A 20192-nucleotide genomic window follows, 5' to 3' on the forward strand; every position below is an offset into this window, starting at 1 on the left:
GCAGGTGAAAATGTTGATGATGCAGAATGTAAGCGGCAGAAAGCAAGGGAACAATATGCAAATATGCCATTGGATAAGGAGGCTGAGCGGAATGCAAATAGAAGGAAAGATTATCAGCGTAAAAAGGCGGAGAGACAATCAAGCAATGGCATGCTGGAACCTCTCGGACAATCAGCAGTTTGATGCATGAACCTCTAGGAGAACCATTTTGTGATGAACCACCTCTGGGATAATTAGGCAATATCTTGTACATTCATTAAAAATTGTGAGTCAGTATAGTAGGATCCTTAAGTTATGATATAGTTTTTTTTTACTTTCATAGGGATATCCCATGATATTGGATCGGGTGATTTTGGTAGGGATTGGCTTAGAAGGAACCCCAGCTATACAAGAAGACTGAGAAGTTATCATATACTACCAGCTAACATCTCTGTACCAGGTCTGATAGTAGTACCTTGAGATGATGTTCAATAGTTTTTTTAATCGATGTCTTTAAGTCGATATCTTTAAGCAATTACAATTTGCATCCCAGATCTTGATGAGGTACCTCTGGATGTTCTGGGATTTGATGGAGTCAAGGAAACGGATGACGAGAGAAGGCAAATATTGAATTGTCAGGGAGAAGCAAGCAACGTGGGTGTACAAACATTTGACTTTGCATTTACTGGTATGGCTTATATGAAACCCATGTAGCCCTAGCGTATCATCCTACATGCAGCATATTGCCTCTAATAATAGGCATGTATGTTTTGATATTTGAAGATGTACCAGTGATCAACACTGTCCCCAATGATCTGTCACTACAAGATCTGAGAGTGGAGGAAAGCATGGAAAAGGAGAGGAATGCCAAAAGAAAAGCAAATTACCATCGCTCGAAGTGCCAGGAACACGCAATCTGCCTCGACGTAGAAACACCTAATCTCGCCTTCACTGGTATGGAAGTTAAATTTTTGCTTATAAATTTGATGAATTTAATTTAATAGAGTTCCGGCTACTTGCAATTATGCTAATTTTGTGTTACAAGCAGCACAAATTGGAACTAGACAATCTGTGCTAACGGCAAACGTTGCAACTCTAGATGTAGGTTTGAAATTGTACTATCTATGGTTAAAATTTTATTTAAGCACATGGATGTGTATATAAGTTTTTTTAATAAGGTGGCCAACATATTGAAGTAGAGGTGTCTCCGGAGGAACTGAAGAGGTTAAAAGATAGGAAAATATATGCTGGACTATCTGACTTTGAAAGACAACAGAAGATATTAAAAATTACAAATGGACGGCACAATAAATTTTTTAAACGTACTATATTTGAGCTATTTTCTCAAATTCCATTAATTTTTTTATACTATATATAATAATGTTGTTCCATTTTTGATTTTTGTAGCGGAAGTGTTACATACACCTCCGAATGGAACTCTGCATTCTGAAATAACACAACTGAACCCTGGTCTAAGAACAACAGGTTCTACTAATAAAACAGTTGGAGGAGAAGAGTATAACAGAGGCACATGGGAACCAGAGGATCCAATGCATGGACTAGAAGGTATTTTTATACTATATGTGTTCAGGATGTCATGGTTTTGTTAAATATTTCTAGCTATATACAATGATTATATTTTCCCATGCAACAGAGAATGATCTGGACCAAATGGCTCCAGACGATGATGGACCTGATATCCTACTAGATGATGAAGCAAGGGTGTTTCATGAGAAGGGTGAGTTTTCATAATGCATCATACATATTTGGACTTTATGTTATCTTACTATTGGTTTTTTTTTGTCATATACAGGTTTTGTGTATGAGTATCCAGAGATCCAGAGTATGTTGCAGGGGGACATGACCCTTTTGATGTAGTGTACCATAACCTACCTAAGAACCATCACGTGTTGATGAAGCTACAAAATTGTTATTTCTGCAATGCTAAGAGGTTCCCCGCTGAAAGTCCTATGTTCTGCTGCAAAAGTGGTAAGGTGCACGTATATATCCCAGAAGTATCATATGAGCTTCGTCGTTTGTTTGCAAGTCAAACGGATAGAGATGCAAAATACTTTAGAAAGCACATCTGGTACTTCAACTCACATTTCTCTTTCACTAGCTTTGAGGTTTCTATTGATCAGCGTTTAACAACCGCAAAAGGTAGTGGTGTGTACTGTTTTAAGGTGCATGGCCAGATTTACCATAAGCTGGATCCACTAACTCCAAGTGGTAAAGGGCCGCATCATATGCAGCTCTACTTTTACGACACGGATGATCATCGTGTTAAGAGGTCACTTAATCTTGATAAAAATCTGATTCACTTGATCTGAGGTGTTCTACGGTGGTATAACCCGAGCTTGGGTACTGTAACTAATATTCAAGAGTACACAATTGAGCTGAACTCCAGTATTTCAATTGATCAAAGGAGGTACAATGCACCTGCAATGAAGCAGGTTGTAGCTATCTGAGTAGATGGAAATGATCCACAACATAGGTTCTCAAGGAGCATAGTCATATATGGGAAAGAAAATGACCCACACTATATTAGGTGGTACCACGGCTGCTACAACCCATTAGCATATCTATTGTTTTTTCCGGGTGGTGAGATTGGTTGGAAGGATAAGAAGATAGAGTTTCACATACCACCACCGTCAAAACCAAAGCGGAAGTATACAAAGCGTGAAAGGACATGTTTGTTTCTTTATATGCATATGAAAATATATAACTCTATCGTATACAAATTGATTTCCATGTTGTGCTAATATACGGAGTTATTTTGATAATATGCGTTGTAACATAGATGGAGCTGATGGCAATTTGGGTGAGCGTGTAGATCATAATCACCGTGGCATGGAGGGATGTAAAAAATGGAGGACTCATGGTATTAATTTATTTTGAAAGTTCTTTCATGGTTAATTAATTATTAATTATAATTATTAATTGAATTATCTACTTTTTACATGTATCCCATTCGTAGAATCGCCTGCCCATGGAGCACATGAGGGTGGATATGGACTGTTCAGTTCAGATGATGGTTATCAGTTTAATTATCATGTTAGTTTAATTTTTACTGAATTTCCAGGAGTTGAAGATGGGGCTGATGAAGGGGCTGGTAATGAAAGTGATTATGAGGAAAAGGATTATGGTGACGTGGAGGGGCTAGGTACGAACTTTCCACACAATTTTATTTCCATCTTTTAATTTTATTTTCTAATTACACAAGTGTTGCTCATTTTTTTTCTAAGTTGGTCTAATATGTATACTGGCTTTAGAATCTAGAGGATCACGCCATTGGGTCAGTGTGAGGGAATACAAGTGTTACAAGTTTCAGATCCGCGAAGGGCAATTCAATGTATTCTTTCATGCTGGTCATCTCTTTCAGCAATTATTGGTTGATTGGTATGTTAAGGTGGAGTCAATGCGTCTAGATTGGTACTCAAAACCCACGCACCAAGCTTTGATTCGTGTTAGTCTCTATTAGGTGAGAATGAGAATTGATTGTTTTATTTGAATTGCTATGTGAATGTCCACAAATAAAATATCACCATTATGATGATTTATGTTGTATGTGTATATATATATATATATATATATATATATATATATATATATATATATGTATGTATGTATATGGTAACATATTCTCATTCATGATGGACTAGGACTTCTTGACACTCTCGCCACTGGGGAGGCTGATGCTTCCAAGACAGGGCTTAGGATTGTCCTCAGTAAACAGTTTCTGGGGAGTGACCGTGATGTTCAGTCCTGGTTCATTGATGCTATGACTTTGGTAACACGCTATGGCAAGCCTGATTATTTTGTGACTATGACATGCACTTCGTATTGGGATGAAATTGTGGTAGAGTTTGTCGGTGATTTATACCGGCCGTCTACCAAGGGGTACCCGAGGTAGCAGAATGTGTAGCGGGGGATCGCCGGACTTGGAACTTGAAGGTAAAAGTGAGGACACAAGACACAGATTTATACAGGTTCGGGCCGCCGGAGTAGCGTAATACCCTACATCCTGTTTGGGGGTGTTTGTATATTGCGCCCTGCGCTTGGGTGTTGAGGTGTGACCTGCCGAGCTAGGTACCCCTGCCCTCCTTTATATACTCCAGGGGTAGAGTACTAGTCGGATTACAAGGAGGAGTTCTAGTAGGATTACATGGGATGAGTCTTAGTAGGATTACATGGGATGAGTCCTAGGGGAATCCTAGTAGGAGTTTGACTTCTTCCTTCCTTGTGGGTATTGGGGATGTATCCCCAACAAAGTTGTTGCCTGGACAGACGACACAGGACCATTCTGATGTTGTTGCACGGGTTTACCATGCTAAGCTCGTGGATCTCCATGATTTCTTTATAAAAGAGGGTCATCTTGGTACCGTTGCTGCATGGGCACATGTGATAGAGTTCCAGAAGAGGGGTCTTCCACACGAGCACTTTCTTTTGGTTATGGAGTCTGGAAGCAAATTAAAGAGCCATGATGATTATGATAAGTATATATCAGCGGAGATTCCTGATCTGAACAAATACCCGCGGTCGCATGACATTGTTGTGAAGCACATGATGCATGGTCCTTGTGGTACCCTCAATAAAAATTGCCCTTGCATGGTTGACGGTCAGTGTTGTTTCCGGTATCCTCGGCAATTTAATGAAACGACCGAACAAGGCAAGGACACGTACCCAATATATAAAAGAAGGGAAGATGGGCAGAAAGTCAAGGTTAGAGGAGATGAATTGGATAATAGGTGGGTGGTACCTTACAATCCAGTGCTTCTTATGAGGTATAACTGCTATATCAATGTTGAGATTTGCAGTAGCATCAAGTTAGTCAAATATCTTTACAAATACCTATATAAAGGCCGTGATCAAACTTCCTTCTCTGTTGATGAAAAAGGAAATGAGTGCAGGGTAATAAATGAGATCAAGCAGTTCCGTGATGCAAGAATGATTACAGCTATAGAAGCAGTTTACAGGTTGTTTGGTTTCAAGTTGTATTCAATGTGGCCGCTTGTCCTACAGAGATGCAGGTACACCTTCCCGGTTTCCACATGGTCACCTACAAGGCAACAGATAATCTTCAAGACATTGTGGACCTTGCTAAGCCCCAAAGGTCAATGCTAACTAAGTACTTCAAGATGAACGAACAAAGTGCTAAGGCTTGCAAATGCCTGTAGAAAGAGTTTCCAGAGTATTTCACATGGAACAAGTCTGGAAAATACTAGAAACCAAGAGTTGCAAAAAAAGGCTACAGATTGGTAGATTGGTGTACTTAAATCCCAATGAAGGTGATAGATACTACCTTTGGGTTCTGCTGAACCATGTTAGGGGTGCAACCTCATATGATAGCTTGAAAACATGGCGTGGTATAACATATGACACTTTTAGGGCAGCCGCAGAAGCGATGGGGTTTGTAGACACTGATAAGTCATTAGATGACTGTCTGACTGAATGCACGATGGTCAGGTTTCCTTCTTCTCTCCAAAGGCTTTTTGCCACTATTATGGTTTTCTGCGAGTGCGCAAACAGACACCATCTTTAGGACAAGCATTATGAATCATTGGCTGAGGATTTCCGTCGTACTAATGACAACAACACTATCGTAGAGCAGTTAGGACTACGTGATATATCATCTCATCTAAAATCCATGGGAAAAGATATCAAACACGATGGTCTTCCAGAGCTGCATGAGTCAGGTAAGATTGTTATCGAAATAAGTTTATAATTGGTCATTGGTTAAATTTTTCTTATAATATTCCATATTTTTCTTGTGTGCTGATGAACTACGTACTAGAGACCACTACAGAGAACTCACTGACGAGCAAAATCTCGGTTACGAAGAGAAACACCTAGCGATCATAGATACACTAAATGCAGAGCAGAGGGCAAGTTTTAAGGAGATATTTGACCATGTTATGAAGGGCAAGGGTCAGGTTTTTTTTGTGGATGGTCCTGGCGGCACCGGTAAGACATATCTATATAAAGCATTGCTTGCAAAGGTCCGCTTTATGGACCTTATCGCCGTTGCTACGGCAACCTCTGGTATAGCAGCATCCATCATGCCTGGTGGACGCACTGCCCACTCTAGGTTCAAGATTCCAATCAAGTTGGATGATAGTACTATGTGTAGTTTTACAAAGCAGAGTGGTACAGCCGAATTGCTTAGGAGAGCATCACTCATTATTTGGGATGAGGTCGCGATGACCAAGAGACAGTGCGTTGAGGTGCTAGATAGGTCATTGCAAGATATAATGGATTGCACGCAACCATTTGGCGGTAAGGTCATGTTGTTTGGAGGCGATTTCAGACAGGTTCTTCCCATCGTGGCCTGTGGAATAAGAGCACAGATAACTGATGCTACTTTGCTCAAGTCATACATATGAGAAAGTGTTCAGCGCATCCGGCTGACCCAAAACATGAGAGCACAGTCCGACACGTGGTTCGGACTTAAAAAGAATGACCAAGTCGTATATTCCAGCTGCTAATGCTCCTGAGAAAAATAGTGTCCAAGAGGGACAACCATCTACAGCCAATGAATCAAAGCCTCCAATAAAACATGGTAGACTATTGGGTTCCAAAGATAAGAATGCTCGAAAAAGGAAGGGAGCAAAGAATCAAGATGGTCAAGTCGAGGAAAAGACAATTTAGGGAAAATATCCTGAAGAATATGAGGACATGAGTCCTTCACAAAATGAGATCTCATTAAACTATGTTGTGTCTGGAAAAATTTGGAATCATGATGAAGTCATTGTCGATGATGCATTTGCTTATAATCTTTCCCTAGAAATTATGAATGAAAATGAGGATCAAGAACCTCAGTCGGTTGAGGAATGCAAAGAAAGGGAAGATTGGCCAAAATGGAGTGATGCAATACAAGCAGAATTGAATTCTCTCACAAAACGAGAAGTTTTTGAACCTGCAATGTTGGTTATAAATGGATCTTTGTACGAAAACGAAATGAGAAAGGGGAAATCACTAGATATAAGGCACGATTAGTTGCTCAAGGATTCTCCCAAAGACCTGGTATAGATTATGAAGAAACTTATTCTCCCATGATGGATGCAACAACTTTTAGATATCTTATAAGTCTGGCAATAAAAGAGAATCTTGATTTGCGTCTAATGGATGTTGTTACATCATATTTATATGGATCACTTGATAGTGACGTATACATGAAACTTCCAAAAGGATATAAACTGCCAGGAGCAGGTTCTCGAGAACAATATTCAATCAAATTGAACAAATCGATTGAAACAATCTGGACGGATGTGGTACAATCATCTTAGTGATTTTTTGATGAAAGAAGGGTACAAGAATGATTCTATTTATCCATGTATATTCATAAAAAGATCCGGATCTGAATTTGTTATAATAGCTGTATATGTTGATGATCTAAATTTAATTGGTACTCCTCAAGGAATTACTGAGGCGATGGATTGCTTGAAGAAAGAACTTGAAATGAAGGATTTGGGCAAACAAAATTTTGCCTTGGTTTGCAAATTGAGCATCTTAAGATGGAGTGATTTTGCATCAAGCAACTTATACAGAGAAAATACTGAAGCAGTTCTATATGGATAAAGCGCATCCATTGAGTACTCCAATGGTTGCGAGATCACTTGATGTAATGAAAGATCCTTTTGGATCGCCAAAGTGTGATAGTGAAATTCTTGGTCCTGAGGTACCATATTTAAGTGCTATAGGAGCACGAATATATCCGACCTGATATTGCATTTGCTATTAATTTATTAGCAAGATATAGCTCTTATACTACGAGACAACATCGGAATGGTATAAAGCATATACATCGTTATCTGCAAGGTACAAAGGACATGCGGAATATATTTTTCTAACAAATGCAAGGAGGGACTAGTTGGTTTTGCAGATGCAGTATATCTATCCGATCCACACAATGGTCGTTCACAGACGGGATATGCATTTATGTGTGGTGGTGCATCTATTTCATGGCGTTCAATGAAGCAAACTATAGCAGCAACTTCATCTAACCATGCAGAAATTTTGGCTATTCATGAAACTAGTAGAGAATGTGTATGGTTGAGAAATATGACACATCATATTTGTAAGGAATGCAACCTACTTTCAGAAAAAGAAGTGCCAACAGTTATACATGAAGATTATATGGCTTGCATAACTCAACTGAAAGATGGATATATAAAAGGAGATAGAGTGAAACACATCTCGATAAAGTTTTTCTTCACTTACGATCTTCAAAAGGATGGTACTATAGCAGTCCAACAAATTCGTTCAAGTGAAAATCTAGCAGACTTATTCACAAAGGCACTCCCCACTTCAATATTTAAGAAATTGACACATGGTATTAGACTGCGACGGCTGAAAGATATTAAGTGATATTGCAATGAGGGGGAGTGAATATGTGTGTACTCTTTTTCCCTTGACCTTGGTTTTTTCCCACTAGATTTTTCCTTGGCAAGGTTTTTAACGAGGCATGTATATTCACTAGTTAATGGACATCCAAGGGGGAGTGTTATGAAATACTCATTTATGTGGATGTCCATAGCCCCTATACCATCAAAGCTACAAACCTCCTATTTCAATGTTGTAACACTCCTAGCTTCAATTCTTGTAACTCCATTACTGATTCAAACTCCCATGTATGGCTATATATAGAGGACAGCTTGTACTGGTTGAAATAAGAGAAGAAAAGAGAACACATTTGCTTTCCCTCCTACTTTATTCCCACATGTTTGCATACCAATTGTTGATAGACAAAAACTAGTTATTATATAACAAGATCATATATATAATTATGCAGACACAGCAATTAAAATTCATAACAGCATATATTGAGTATGTTTTATCGGCAAGATTGCTCCCGTTGATAGGTGGACGTGTACTCGTGTGGGATTCGCGTGGGATGTTTGCTCGGCAAATTTCTCAAGGAATCATTGATCGTGCTGTGGCTCCCATGCAACAAGTTAGTACACGCATTTGAGATCCTCTCCCGCCCAAAAAGGAAAGGGTAACACAGCATATCCAGACTCAATTCAAAGCATCACCCAGATTTAACCACCTCAAATTTTTCACTGCAATCACTGGGGGGCCTTGAATGCCATTCAACGAAAAGAATCCAAACATTATCCCCAAACATCATCTTCTTCCTCATAGGACGACATGTTAGTATCCACATCAGCACCCAGATTAGACCTCAACTGGACCACTAACATGGAAGTACGGAACTGCAAATTAATAGTTTATGGACATAGATGATGCCCTTGGGCATGTTTAGGGACCGCTGCTGATACTCTCAGATAAGTCTGGGGACTGCTGATGGCACAACTAAAAAGCCTATGTGGACGGCATTGTCAACATGCATTACATTTTGCAGTTCTAAGAAAGACTCCAACAGGGTTACTGAATGATGCAATATCCTCCAACCAGAACATATCAGATTTTTCACTACATATAATAGGATGAAGAGGATGTGGGCAACAAGAGGATACAATAGCATAATGACTAAATGTCCAGAAGGACTATTCCTTTCTCCATGGATGTCATAAGGATGTAAAACTTCATCAATGGAAGCAATGTAAGTATGCAACAAAATATCAACAGCTTGTGGTCATTTCCTGACTGCAGAAAAGCCTCTCATCAGCCGGGCCAGGGGAAAATTGTAGAGCGGGAAATGCTCTGCCTTGTTAGCATAGATCCTGTTTCAAGTAGTAGGGAATCAGGTTATAGGTTATGCCGGTTTATTAGAGAACATAGAGCCAACACAAACTGCATAACATGATAGATATATAATACTGAATTTTTTGTAACATGAGCATCTACAAATCATGATTAAGACTTTGACTATGGAGCTAAAAACAATTTTCCCCTGTTTGTATTTGACCTTATGTAACTGTCAAGTTAGCCATTCAAAACGTTTCATAGACTGATGAAGAGATGATAAATGAGATACTGACCAGAGTGATCATAAAACGATGGTCAACATTTAGCTTTACAAGGATGTCAATCTGAGTTCGATTTTAATCACATCAATGTTTTGGATCAACTCCATCTTCATGATTATCGTTCCTGTGAATTGCGTCGCGTAACACATAGCCAAGTTCGGTCCTTCTCTAGCAATCCTTCCTCTGAGATAGGGATATGCAAGTGGCCTTTCTCAGATTCCTGAATTTCAAAGAGAACAGATGGAAGAATCAAAAAAATCTGTCCACATAAAGTACAAGAAACTGAACCTGATCGAAAAGTTTTAGATTATCTTAATACTTAAATCTGCACAACTGCACTATTTTATTTGAAAATACAGTTGTATTCTCTATACAATTCCGATACATAATTGACGGTACATTATATTTCTTGGACAACTGTAAGCGATATTATTAATCGATTTGTTATGACATGCACTAAAAAATAAGCGGTACAATATTTATCCTTTTCTCTCAATTAATGAGAAAATTATGTTTTTTCTTCTTTTCTTAAGAGCCAAGGACTGATGTGGGGTACAACTGCAGAACCAAAAGAAAAAAAAAAGTTGTGTACTAAGTGAGAAAACAGCTGACCAGGAGGCGGCAGGCCAAAGAAAAAAACCTTATACAGTTAGTAGATTCTTTCTATCTATGAAACAAACTGTTCTTGCATAGTAGAGTTGATTCTATAACCCAGCATATTGATTTCATTCTGTTCAACTGCAGATATTACAGCTGTACTGCCTCAAAACCCCATTTAACAAGACCATTTATTTTTTTTCTCGAACAAGCAGGAGAGCTGCATATCTTTGTCTTAATAGAGAAAAAAACAAGACCATTTATCATTCATAATCCTCATTAAGTGTCTCAGTTCATAATCTACCTAGACACAACCTACATAATCAATGGAACATATTCAAACACTATAATTAAGCAACTAGAAAAAATTCTTAGTTTTCCAGTCAAGTAGAAGAAAGACTTGAAATGGGTATACTCCACAACTGATATATTATTTCACGAAAGTCAAACCTGAATTACAACTGAGTAAGGAGGTGGCATTCGAAATGTGACGGAGCTTTCATCATAGGTGAAGTGTACCTGTTGTGAAAATGCTCTGCTGTAAATTGTAGTGAGATACAGATTTGCTGAGCAATGGACAACTCATTTTATGATATGCATTTATGTTAGTCAAGCAATGGTTCAGGACAAAGATGATGCCTATAAAAAAATTAGGTGCTACTATTCTTTTTGGTTTTGTCCTCAAATATCATACCAATTGTATCTAAAACACTCTGCAAAACATATAGAACTAATAGATACTATTTCATGGCTTTCTAGCTAACTTTTTTTTTTAGCGGAAACAGTAGGGGAACTCCCTACTATGGTAAATATATTATAAATATATGAAAGAAATAAGGAAAACTGTACATGGCCTCAAAAGGCCCAAAATCCTAAAGGAACAAGCACTAACTACGGTCTGCTTTCTAGTTTCTTAGTGATGTACCAATGCACGATATGGAAAATCTTTTGTCCGTGTTCAGTTTCATCTTCAGCATGTTTAAATTTTCAGATGAAAACGGTTTTTGCCCAAATATTAGCTTGTTATATGCACAAGATCAGCATCCAACAGTGTAAGGCAACAGTGTGGTAGAATATAGCAATAGTAGAATTAGCTTCAACTTCCATAGATGAGATCATGAGAACCTTCTCTTTTGTCAAATACATGATCCTCACCTGATGCCTTTCCTTCCATTTGGGGAAGAAATCTTTTTCCAATATCTGAAATGTGTGGTCTCTCATTTCATCATTGGTAATGATCAAGCATTTGCATCTGATAGCAGCGTATAGCCAGTACCTGAACTATATGGCCGAAATGTTATTTACTGCAGCAGGGCAGCATATACATTTAGGAATAATTCAAGGATAGCAATAACATAGAAAGCAAAACCAAGGATGGCAGCAAGTTGCTAAAACCACTCTGCAGAAGCAGATAATAAATAAATAGTTTTTCAAGTTGATCATAAACAAGTTCATTCCGTTCAATACATCTATATAATTTAAAATTGAGTTTTTTGAGAAACATAAATTGATATTTTAAAAGGAAAATAATGGAATTAATTGAGTAAATTCCACTGGGCCACTAAACTTGCTGTGATGGTTCAAATAGGTCATTGAACTCCTAATGTGAAACTGTTGAAGACATAAAAGTGTGACACCTCATATGACGAAGCTAGATTACAGACTAAAAGATACTAACTGGGATGGTGGGGATAAATTGTATCGATATAACATAGCAGCAGTTTAAAGAGTTACTCGTGAGCTACTTGAAGCATTGCAACAAGTTGGTGACCCACTAACCCGTAACACAATTTTCTCAAGTTAACTTCAATATGCAAATGGATAGTTGGTGCAAAGCTTCCTAGAGATATCTCAAAATCTTACCAATCATCATTTGATCCATTAGGGGTTGCGTAGATAGAATTCGCTTGCTTCCATTTCTCTACCAACTTGTGATTACCAGGTTTTTTCATGCGTTCTCCTGTGAGATGCCTATTATGTAAAACTATCAAAGGCCACTTTCTTGACGCAAACCTTTGCCTTATAGCATCAGCAACAGCATTAACCTGTCCAGTTAATCAAGGACAAGTGCAAAATAAAGATAGAGAGATTTTAAAAACTAGAAGAAAGAAAAAATTAAGAATATACAAGAAAGATTTAACACAATATGCATGCCTTATTCAAGGAAAGATGTTTGTGGCTAAAAAGGCCAACATTGGCAGCATCCACGACTGCTTCAAAAGGTCCGTGCTTTTCAAGCCATTTCTGAACATTGAAAACAGGGTCCAAAAGATAAATAGATGCCTAATGAGAGTTATGAAGAAAGTACAAATATAACCTTGCATAAAGGAGCTATGAGCTACGAAGAAACAATCCAGAATACCTATTTCTGATGCGTAAGGTTCACAATTAAAGTCCTAACAAAATCCTAATGTTATCAGTGAAAGGTCAAACTATTTCTGATATGAAGATAATAATTAGTTTTTTAGATAGCAGCACTGATAGGTTTGCGACAATGTAGGATCTAGACATTGTAGCTTATATGCAGAATTAATGTAGTTCTGTTATTTTTATCATTTTATTATTGAATAGTGTTCTGAGGATGCTCTCAAAATCAATACATTCGTTTAATTTTCATCTGGGGTATTCACATTCCTATTGCCCCAATCAATGGTTGTTGAAAGATTTTATATATCCTCAACAGTTCTGTATCATGTAAAACTCATATGTTTGACTCATGTGGGGTAAACCAAAATTACCAAAGTTCAAGGTAGATCACCTGGAATTTCTCAAAGTTTGAGTTTCTCTCTCTCTTGATAGCTAATTTTGACACAAATGTGGCAAAATCTTCTGTTTCTTTTGGGTCAAGATCTATAATAGTCAGCTTCTCTCCACAAGCAAGGCAGGCACCATTCTTGTTGATGTGCGAGCGTGTTACAGTCCATTTCCCTCTTCCTAGCCAACCAAACCCGTGCCAACCCCCTCCATTATTCTCAATAGCCTTCGAAATAACACCTGCATCCCACTTTCTCTTCCCAACTTTAGATGCTGTTGGGCTCCTAAACCAAGCCTCAAATAATTGAGCTGTGGAAAGAGATACCTGCCTGACAGCAGCCCTAAACTTATGCAGCAAATAATACACCTTGTCTCCGCGTCGCCCAACCACACTAACCCTGAGAAGCATCTTCAACTCAGCTTCTTCCGGTGTGATTCCACATTCCAACATATGGGCTTCCACTTCAAATGCTTTTTCAACATTACCACTGTTGCAAAACGCAGTCAAAGCAGGACCATATGACCGCAACTTTGGAGTTATACCGAGGTCTTTCATTTGTTTGACAACCTCAAAAGCCATGTCACCATCACCCATTGACAAAGCCATACGTGCCTTTGCAGTCAGAGCAGCCTCACTCATTTGAACTCTCTCTTTCTCTGCGCACATCTTCTCAAATATCTCAAACCCTCGTGCACGTGCATATTCTCTGAGCTCATCTCCTACTGGTATGGTAATTGTTTGCACAGTCAAATCACCTGAAGGCAACATTTCTGCCTTTTCTTTCTCCTGATCTTGAACGAGACCTTCAGATGCATCATCTACCTCTGAACCCCCCAAGCTTCCACTGGGTGATGAATCAAGTTTCTGTGCAGGACCAATACTAGTGATGCCACTAGCAGTGTTGCCACTCTTTGCTGGTTGGACAAAACCAAGGGCAGCAGAAGAGCACAGGTAAAGGAGGACATTGTAGTGGTGCTGCCCCAATCTAATCCCGTCCTCAATCGCAGAGTCAAACAGCGAGATTGCCCTCATCACATCTCCTCTCTTCGAGCACATGTCCAGCAGAACTCTCAGCTTGCCTCCCTGCTCACCACCCTTCACTCTCATCTTTTTCTTGGTCACATTTCTACTTCCTCTATCCACATCTCTTGAATTTCCAGAATTTCCTGATTCTTTTTCCCACATTCCATTTCCACCTCTAGTCCACCGTTTCCCATCCCTTTGCCATTCTTGCTCCCCAGTCCGAATCGGGCCTCTCCTCCAATTCTTCTCTTGGGACTCCCAGTCCAGACGTTCTTCGCCCACAACCCTGTCCCCTTTCTTCCACGGCCTTGGCACGCCACGGCTCCCTTCCCGCTGCAGCGGCGTGCCTGCCTCCCGTGACGTGGTGTCTCCTCGCACAGTTCCTCCGTTTGCGCCATGCCGTACTCCGGCTGAGCCTGTTCTGCCTTCCTCGGTTCTTGGAGGCCTGCCGCCGTCTCTCCGGGGCATTACGTCGAGCACCTCGCGGGCGCGGCAAGACAGTGGAGGCACAAAGCACCTGTGGGAGCCGATGAGAGGCGAGGAGGATGCAGGGAAGAGGATGTGGCGGTGGTGGGCGGGGAGAGAGTGCGTGGCGAAGAGGGAGGCCATGACGGTGGCAGAGCTGCCGTGAGTGCGGGAGCGAGGCGGGTGGAGCGTGAGGTTTAAAAGGAAGCTGGGACGAGCAGGAGATAAGGGCCCTGAGCTTATTAGTCTGATAATCTAGATTTACCGAGAATAAGCTGTCAATAAGCTGTGAGTTTGGCAGCTTGGTTATTTATGGTTGATTATCTATTCTGAATGTAAAATGACATGTATCCCTTCATAGCTGATGATAGCTTATTTGATTCATGAGTACGAGCAGAAGATGATTTTAACAATATTTTTTAAGTTAGCGAAATACAAATTTTGATAAAATAATTAGTAATACGTTCCAAGTCATTGAACTAGCCAAGACAACAAGTAGTAGTGTTTTATGCCATTTCAAATACTACCCATTAGGCCTCCTCCAATGGTACGAGGTAGTACCTAGCTTTAACACTTTAGGAGACAACGTTTCCATCTGGCTCTTAGCACATAGCTCATGATATGAACGAACCCACACGTTATTCTCACAAGTGCGTGTATGAGACTATCTCTTGATCAAGAGATAGCTATTTTCTCTTCTATTAAGATATAAGAAAATATTCTATGAGCTAGCTTATATGCAACATTAGAGGAGGCGTTAGTTCATCTCTAAGATGGACTACAACAATTCATCACCGAAAGCCACTGCTGCCTCTACTTTGCTGCTGCCTCTGCTGCTCTACTTGGGTCTGGCCGACCGCCCACCTCTTTTGCCCTGCTGCTGCCCCTGTTGCCCTGCTTTGCTCTAGCTGGCTGCCCGCCTGCTGCTTCGCCGGCGCGTCCCTACTGCTCCCTGCAGGTCGCGTTGCACCGCCGCCTCCGCCTGACGCGCCGCGCCTGCTCCCTGCGGGCTGCAGCCTGCATCGATCTGCCATGGGGGAGTCGTTTGGCCTCGAAGAGGGCGGCGATCTGAGAGGGCTGGCGCAGAACCCTAGTGTGAGGGAGAGGTCAACGGGCCGATTTCTCGCACCGCGGGACGGATTACACGTTTTGATCATAGGCAAGCTGCGGTGGGTGAGGGCCTCTCGCGGGGCAGCGCCGTGCGGTCGCCAGGATTCTCCACCGCACCGCGGTTCCCAACGGGCTAAGGTTTCGCCAAATCATTTTGGCCCAAATGGAAAGAGCATTAAGCCAATATATTTTTTTTCTTTTTTGACTTATTAGGCACGACATTTTGTAGCATTGTATCGAAAAAGGATTGGGCTCCTTTTTGTAAGGAAAATGTGTAAGAAATTTCAAAGAATAAAAATAATATGGAAATTTTCAAATAAAATTTCAGGTTGATGACTTCGCATAAAAATTGGGAGGATTATGTACATGATGTACAACCTCACAAAAAAAATGTATTTGTGCCCATATATCGTCTCTCTTTCAGTGTTTCCTCGTGACGCTGCTAGAACACCCTGTGAAGTCTGAACTGTGATAACTCAGTCGGAACTCGGACGTAGTAAGTAGCAACATTGCCCATTTTACTACTGCAATCATATTTTTATTTAATTTTGGAGTACTTTTTTAGATGAGGCTTTATTCCCATGTTGAACTAAGGCTCAGGCAGTCAGGCCTATACAAGCCACATAGAACAGGGTCCTGGATTTTGCACAGCAATGTGCAAAGAACCATTAATTATTATAACAGAAATGGTGAAATGAAGAGAGAATGGCAGGAATTAACATTGGAGTTCCTTTTAGCATGATGTGTTATATGTATAGCACAATATGAACAGGGTCGTAATGAGAATTCGGCAGATCCTAGATAGATTTGAGTTATTTCTTTAGGAATCGAATAGCAGAAAGAAATAAAAATCTAACAATACAATACATAATTGCCCCCAAATTATTTGGACAGACACATTACAAAAAGGGTGGAACTGCTATCATAAAGGCATGGAGTTTCCTGCCAAGAGAAAGAAACAAGTTAAAGTGAGTTTTGTTACAGTAAGGTGTTAAGTGCAAATCAAAGCTCAAAGGAATCCCAAAAGCATGCACAACGATCATTTAACCAATCCTGGAAGAGAACAAAACTGGAACATGTAACTGTACTTAAACGTCAAAGCTAATTTCATAAGCAAATTGCATAAATTTACAATTAATAGTTTCCATGGTAAGGTAGTGGATCACTCAAGTATTGTGAACCATTATATAAAATAATCACAGCACTGCAACGAATGACCTGATCTACACTTTCATTCAGACGACCATCCATATATAGAGCATATATCAATCATTTCTCACTAATAGTCCAGCCATTATATTAGTTCTACAGAAGTTCTTTGCTCTCAAGTTCATTTGTGCTATTTATTAAAATGAAGTGTAGTTTGCATGAGTTGGGGCCCTGGGTACCAAGAAAGCCAGTGTATAAACTCATTTTTTTAGTGATAACCTAGTTTTAGCATATTTTATCATGGAGATCCATGCTGCATCAAAACAGAAGTGCCAAGGTGATGTATTGAACTAGGGGAAGCGATAGAAACAATAGTGAAACAAGATTTTGAAGTTCACTGAAGATATGCTATGCTACTAAATCATTTGCTATATTTAGTTTGCCAATCACTTGAATCACTACATCTACAAACCCATCAAGGCATGCAAGATCAGTGCCAGGAATCTCAAAGGTATCTATAACACCAGGCAAAGAAATCAGTAAACAAGTAGCACAACGTTTTCACAAGGTATAATATATGAATGGTCATCATTTGTGCATAGCCCATGTGTATAAGTGTATTCCTTTAGGATAAATGAAAATCATCAAAGACTGCCATTCCTAAATAGAAATAGAACAAAACCAAGCTTATTAAGTAAAATAGTCAGGAAAAGCATGGAAGTGAATATATTCTGGAGTCAAGGAAAAGCATGAAAATGAACATTTACACGATGATACCTAATGTCCTAATATGCAAGAGATGCGCATAAATATCCATCTGAAATTACCAGTTGCCTACAGAATAGAAAAATTCGGCAAAAAAATCCCGCCTCCCCTGCAATCTTAGAGCCAGAATTTGCGCACTTAGTTACAGTAGCAAATCCTAACATACCATCCATCAGAATAACAGGACCGTATCCAATCAAATCAAACAACTAACTTGGCCCAAACAGCCAATCTACAATGCTTAAAACTCAAAGAAACTACATTGCAAAGATCAGGGTAGCTGACGAGCACAACTTGTCGGGGATAGATCCGCAGTACCCGCAAGGAAGGAAGAAGATGACTCCTACTAGGATTCCCCTGTAATCCTACTAGGACTCATACCATGTAATCATACTAGGACTCATACCATGTAATCATACTAGGACTCCTACCTTGTAACCGACTAGTAATCCCACCCCCTGAGTATATAAAGGAGGGCATGAATCCCTAGATAGGTAGTCAAAGACCTCATAGAACCACAAAAGAGGATCAAATCCTCAACACCAAACAATACCCAAGCGCAGGACGCAATATACAACACCCCAAACAGGACGTAGGGTATTACGCTACTGTACGTAGGATACCAAGTAAAGTTAGCATGTAAAAATTCCTTTTGTATAACTTATTTTAGCCTATTTGATCAGCAAGATCAATGCTGAAGCAAAGGGTAAAATCAGTGCCAAGTTGATGTTTGGAGATACAGAAAGCAACTGAAGCATAAGTGAAAACAAGGTTTCACTGGTAAATTGTTCACTGAAGAGATGCTACGCAGTTAAATTATTTGCTACATTTTGTTTGTTAATCACTTGAATCAGTACACTAGGAACCTCAAAGATATCTGTGACACCATGCATACCAGTCAGCACTAGCGAAGTACCACAATGTTTTCACAAGGTATAACAAATGGGTATAATTTACACGTGATCAATTTGTTATGCATTGGAAAAGATGAAAATCATAAAGAGACTCTGCCATTCCTAAATAGAGACAAAACAAAGCCAAGCTTATCGAGTTAAATATAGTCAGGAAAAGAATGGGAGCCAACATTTTTTGCAAAGACACCTAATATGCAAGAGATGAGTAAGAATAACCACCCGAAATTGCCAGTTACATACAAAACGGCAAAATTGAGCAAAAGATTCCATCCCTGGAATTCAACAGCGAAAATTGTGCTTTCGGTTACAGTGTCCATTGCTAATCCACATTCCTTCAGAACAGTAGGATCATATATTCATATCCAATCAAATCAAACAACTAACTAGGCTAAAGAGCCAATCCACCACGCTTAAAACTAGCTAGGATCCACAGAAACTACACTGCAAACATACATATACACATATCGAGTTTCAAGCAGATTGCAGTTAGCAACTTAGCATGCAGAAGTCAGAGCACCGGAACGAGCGACCCCTGCTCCCAGCCTCACCGAACCTAGACAACCCATTGGACCATATCCTGTCCTTCCAAGAACATGTAAGGAAGAACCGCACCTTGGGGGACGAGACACCAGCTCCGAGACTCAGACGCGATGGCCGACTGCAGCCTCGCGGACGCGACAGCGCTGTGGAGCGGCAGCGCGGAGAGCAACCCATCGGACACAAGCGGTAACCTGCAACGCCAACCATACACCAAAGCACGGCGGCCGCGTTTTACGTACAGCTAGTGTGAGCGCGAGAAAAGGAGATGTGGGAAGAGGAGACGACGCGTGGGGGAGGATGGAGGGCGCGTACCTGTTGATGCAGGAGGCGCGGCGAGAGGCGGGGAGGCAGCTGCGGTGGAGGAGGGAGTAGGAGACGGCGCGGGCTAAGGCCCTAGATCGGGCGGCGACGGCGGTGGCCGCCATTGCTGTAGTTGTGCGGAGGACCAAATTGCGGCGGAGGGCAGCAGAGGGAAGGGGATGGGATGGGCTTTTACACCGTGGCCGAAGAGGGGTTTTGGAACTTTGGGCTTTTACAGCCACTGTGGCTTTGGGCCACGTTGGCCCAGGACTAGAGCCGAATTCCGGCCCAATATCTACGACATGTTTGGTTTGTGACCCAATGAGTTGGGCTAAATTTTGGTCATGCCAAAACACAGGACACAGGGTACGTCTATCTATCACCGCACACGCGATAAGTTGTAAGGAGCAGCCTACTAAATAGATATCCCACCAATTATAACTTACCACGTGCTTGCTCCCCACTAATCTAGCCCATGAGATGTTCCATGCATGCACCTACATATATATACTCCATATTATGTCTAGATACATAGAAAAACTATATATCTAGAAAATGTAAAATGATCTACAATACTAAAGAGAGGGAGTAGCAATTTAAGAATCATTATCACAAAAGGAAGCACCATGTTGTAATAGTGTATAACTTCGATTAATATGATGA

The 20192-nt window shown here is 40.3% G+C and overlaps 2 protein-coding genes across 6 annotated transcripts; both read right to left on the bottom strand.

Moving 5' to 3' along the window:
• Positions 1-9176: 9176 nt before the first annotated feature.
• On the bottom strand, positions 9177-14974 carry LOC101753839 (proteinaceous RNase P 1, chloroplastic/mitochondrial). Of its 5 annotated transcripts, XM_012842595.3 has the most exons (7): positions 13267-14973; positions 12663-12752; positions 12372-12553; positions 11664-11784; positions 10959-11027; positions 9924-10131; positions 9177-9665 (listed from the first exon to the last, which is right to left on the bottom strand). In XM_012842595.3, exons 1-6 carry the CDS (start codon positions 14893-14895, stop codon positions 10027-10029), a joined length of 2196 nt encoding a protein of 731 aa, XP_012698049.1. In that variant the 5' UTR covers positions 14896-14973; the 3' UTR covers positions 9177-9665; positions 9924-10026. The 5 variants fall into 5 exon arrangements, with proteins under 5 accessions (XP_012698049.1, XP_012698057.1, XP_022679294.1 ...); XM_012842603.3 differs by lacking the exon at positions 12663-12752; XM_022823559.1 differs by lacking the exon at positions 9177-9665 and having other exon boundaries at positions 10002-10131; positions 10959-11046; positions 13267-14974.
• Positions 14975-16556: 1582 nt separating this feature from the next.
• Positions 16557-19713, bottom strand: LOC101755037. Its single transcript, XM_004952138.3, has 3 exons — positions 19542-19713; positions 19302-19420; positions 16557-16803 (listed from the first exon to the last, which is right to left on the bottom strand). Exons 1-3 carry the CDS (start codon positions 19652-19654, stop codon positions 16784-16786), a joined length of 252 nt encoding a protein of 83 aa, XP_004952195.1. The 5' UTR covers positions 19655-19713; the 3' UTR covers positions 16557-16783.
• Positions 19714-20192: the final 479 nt, after the last annotated feature.

This window comes from Setaria italica, chromosome I (genome assembly GCF_000263155.2).
Source record: "Setaria italica strain Yugu1 chromosome I, Setaria_italica_v2.0, whole genome shotgun sequence".
Classification (NCBI taxonomy): domain Eukaryota; kingdom Viridiplantae; phylum Streptophyta; class Magnoliopsida; order Poales; family Poaceae; genus Setaria; species Setaria italica.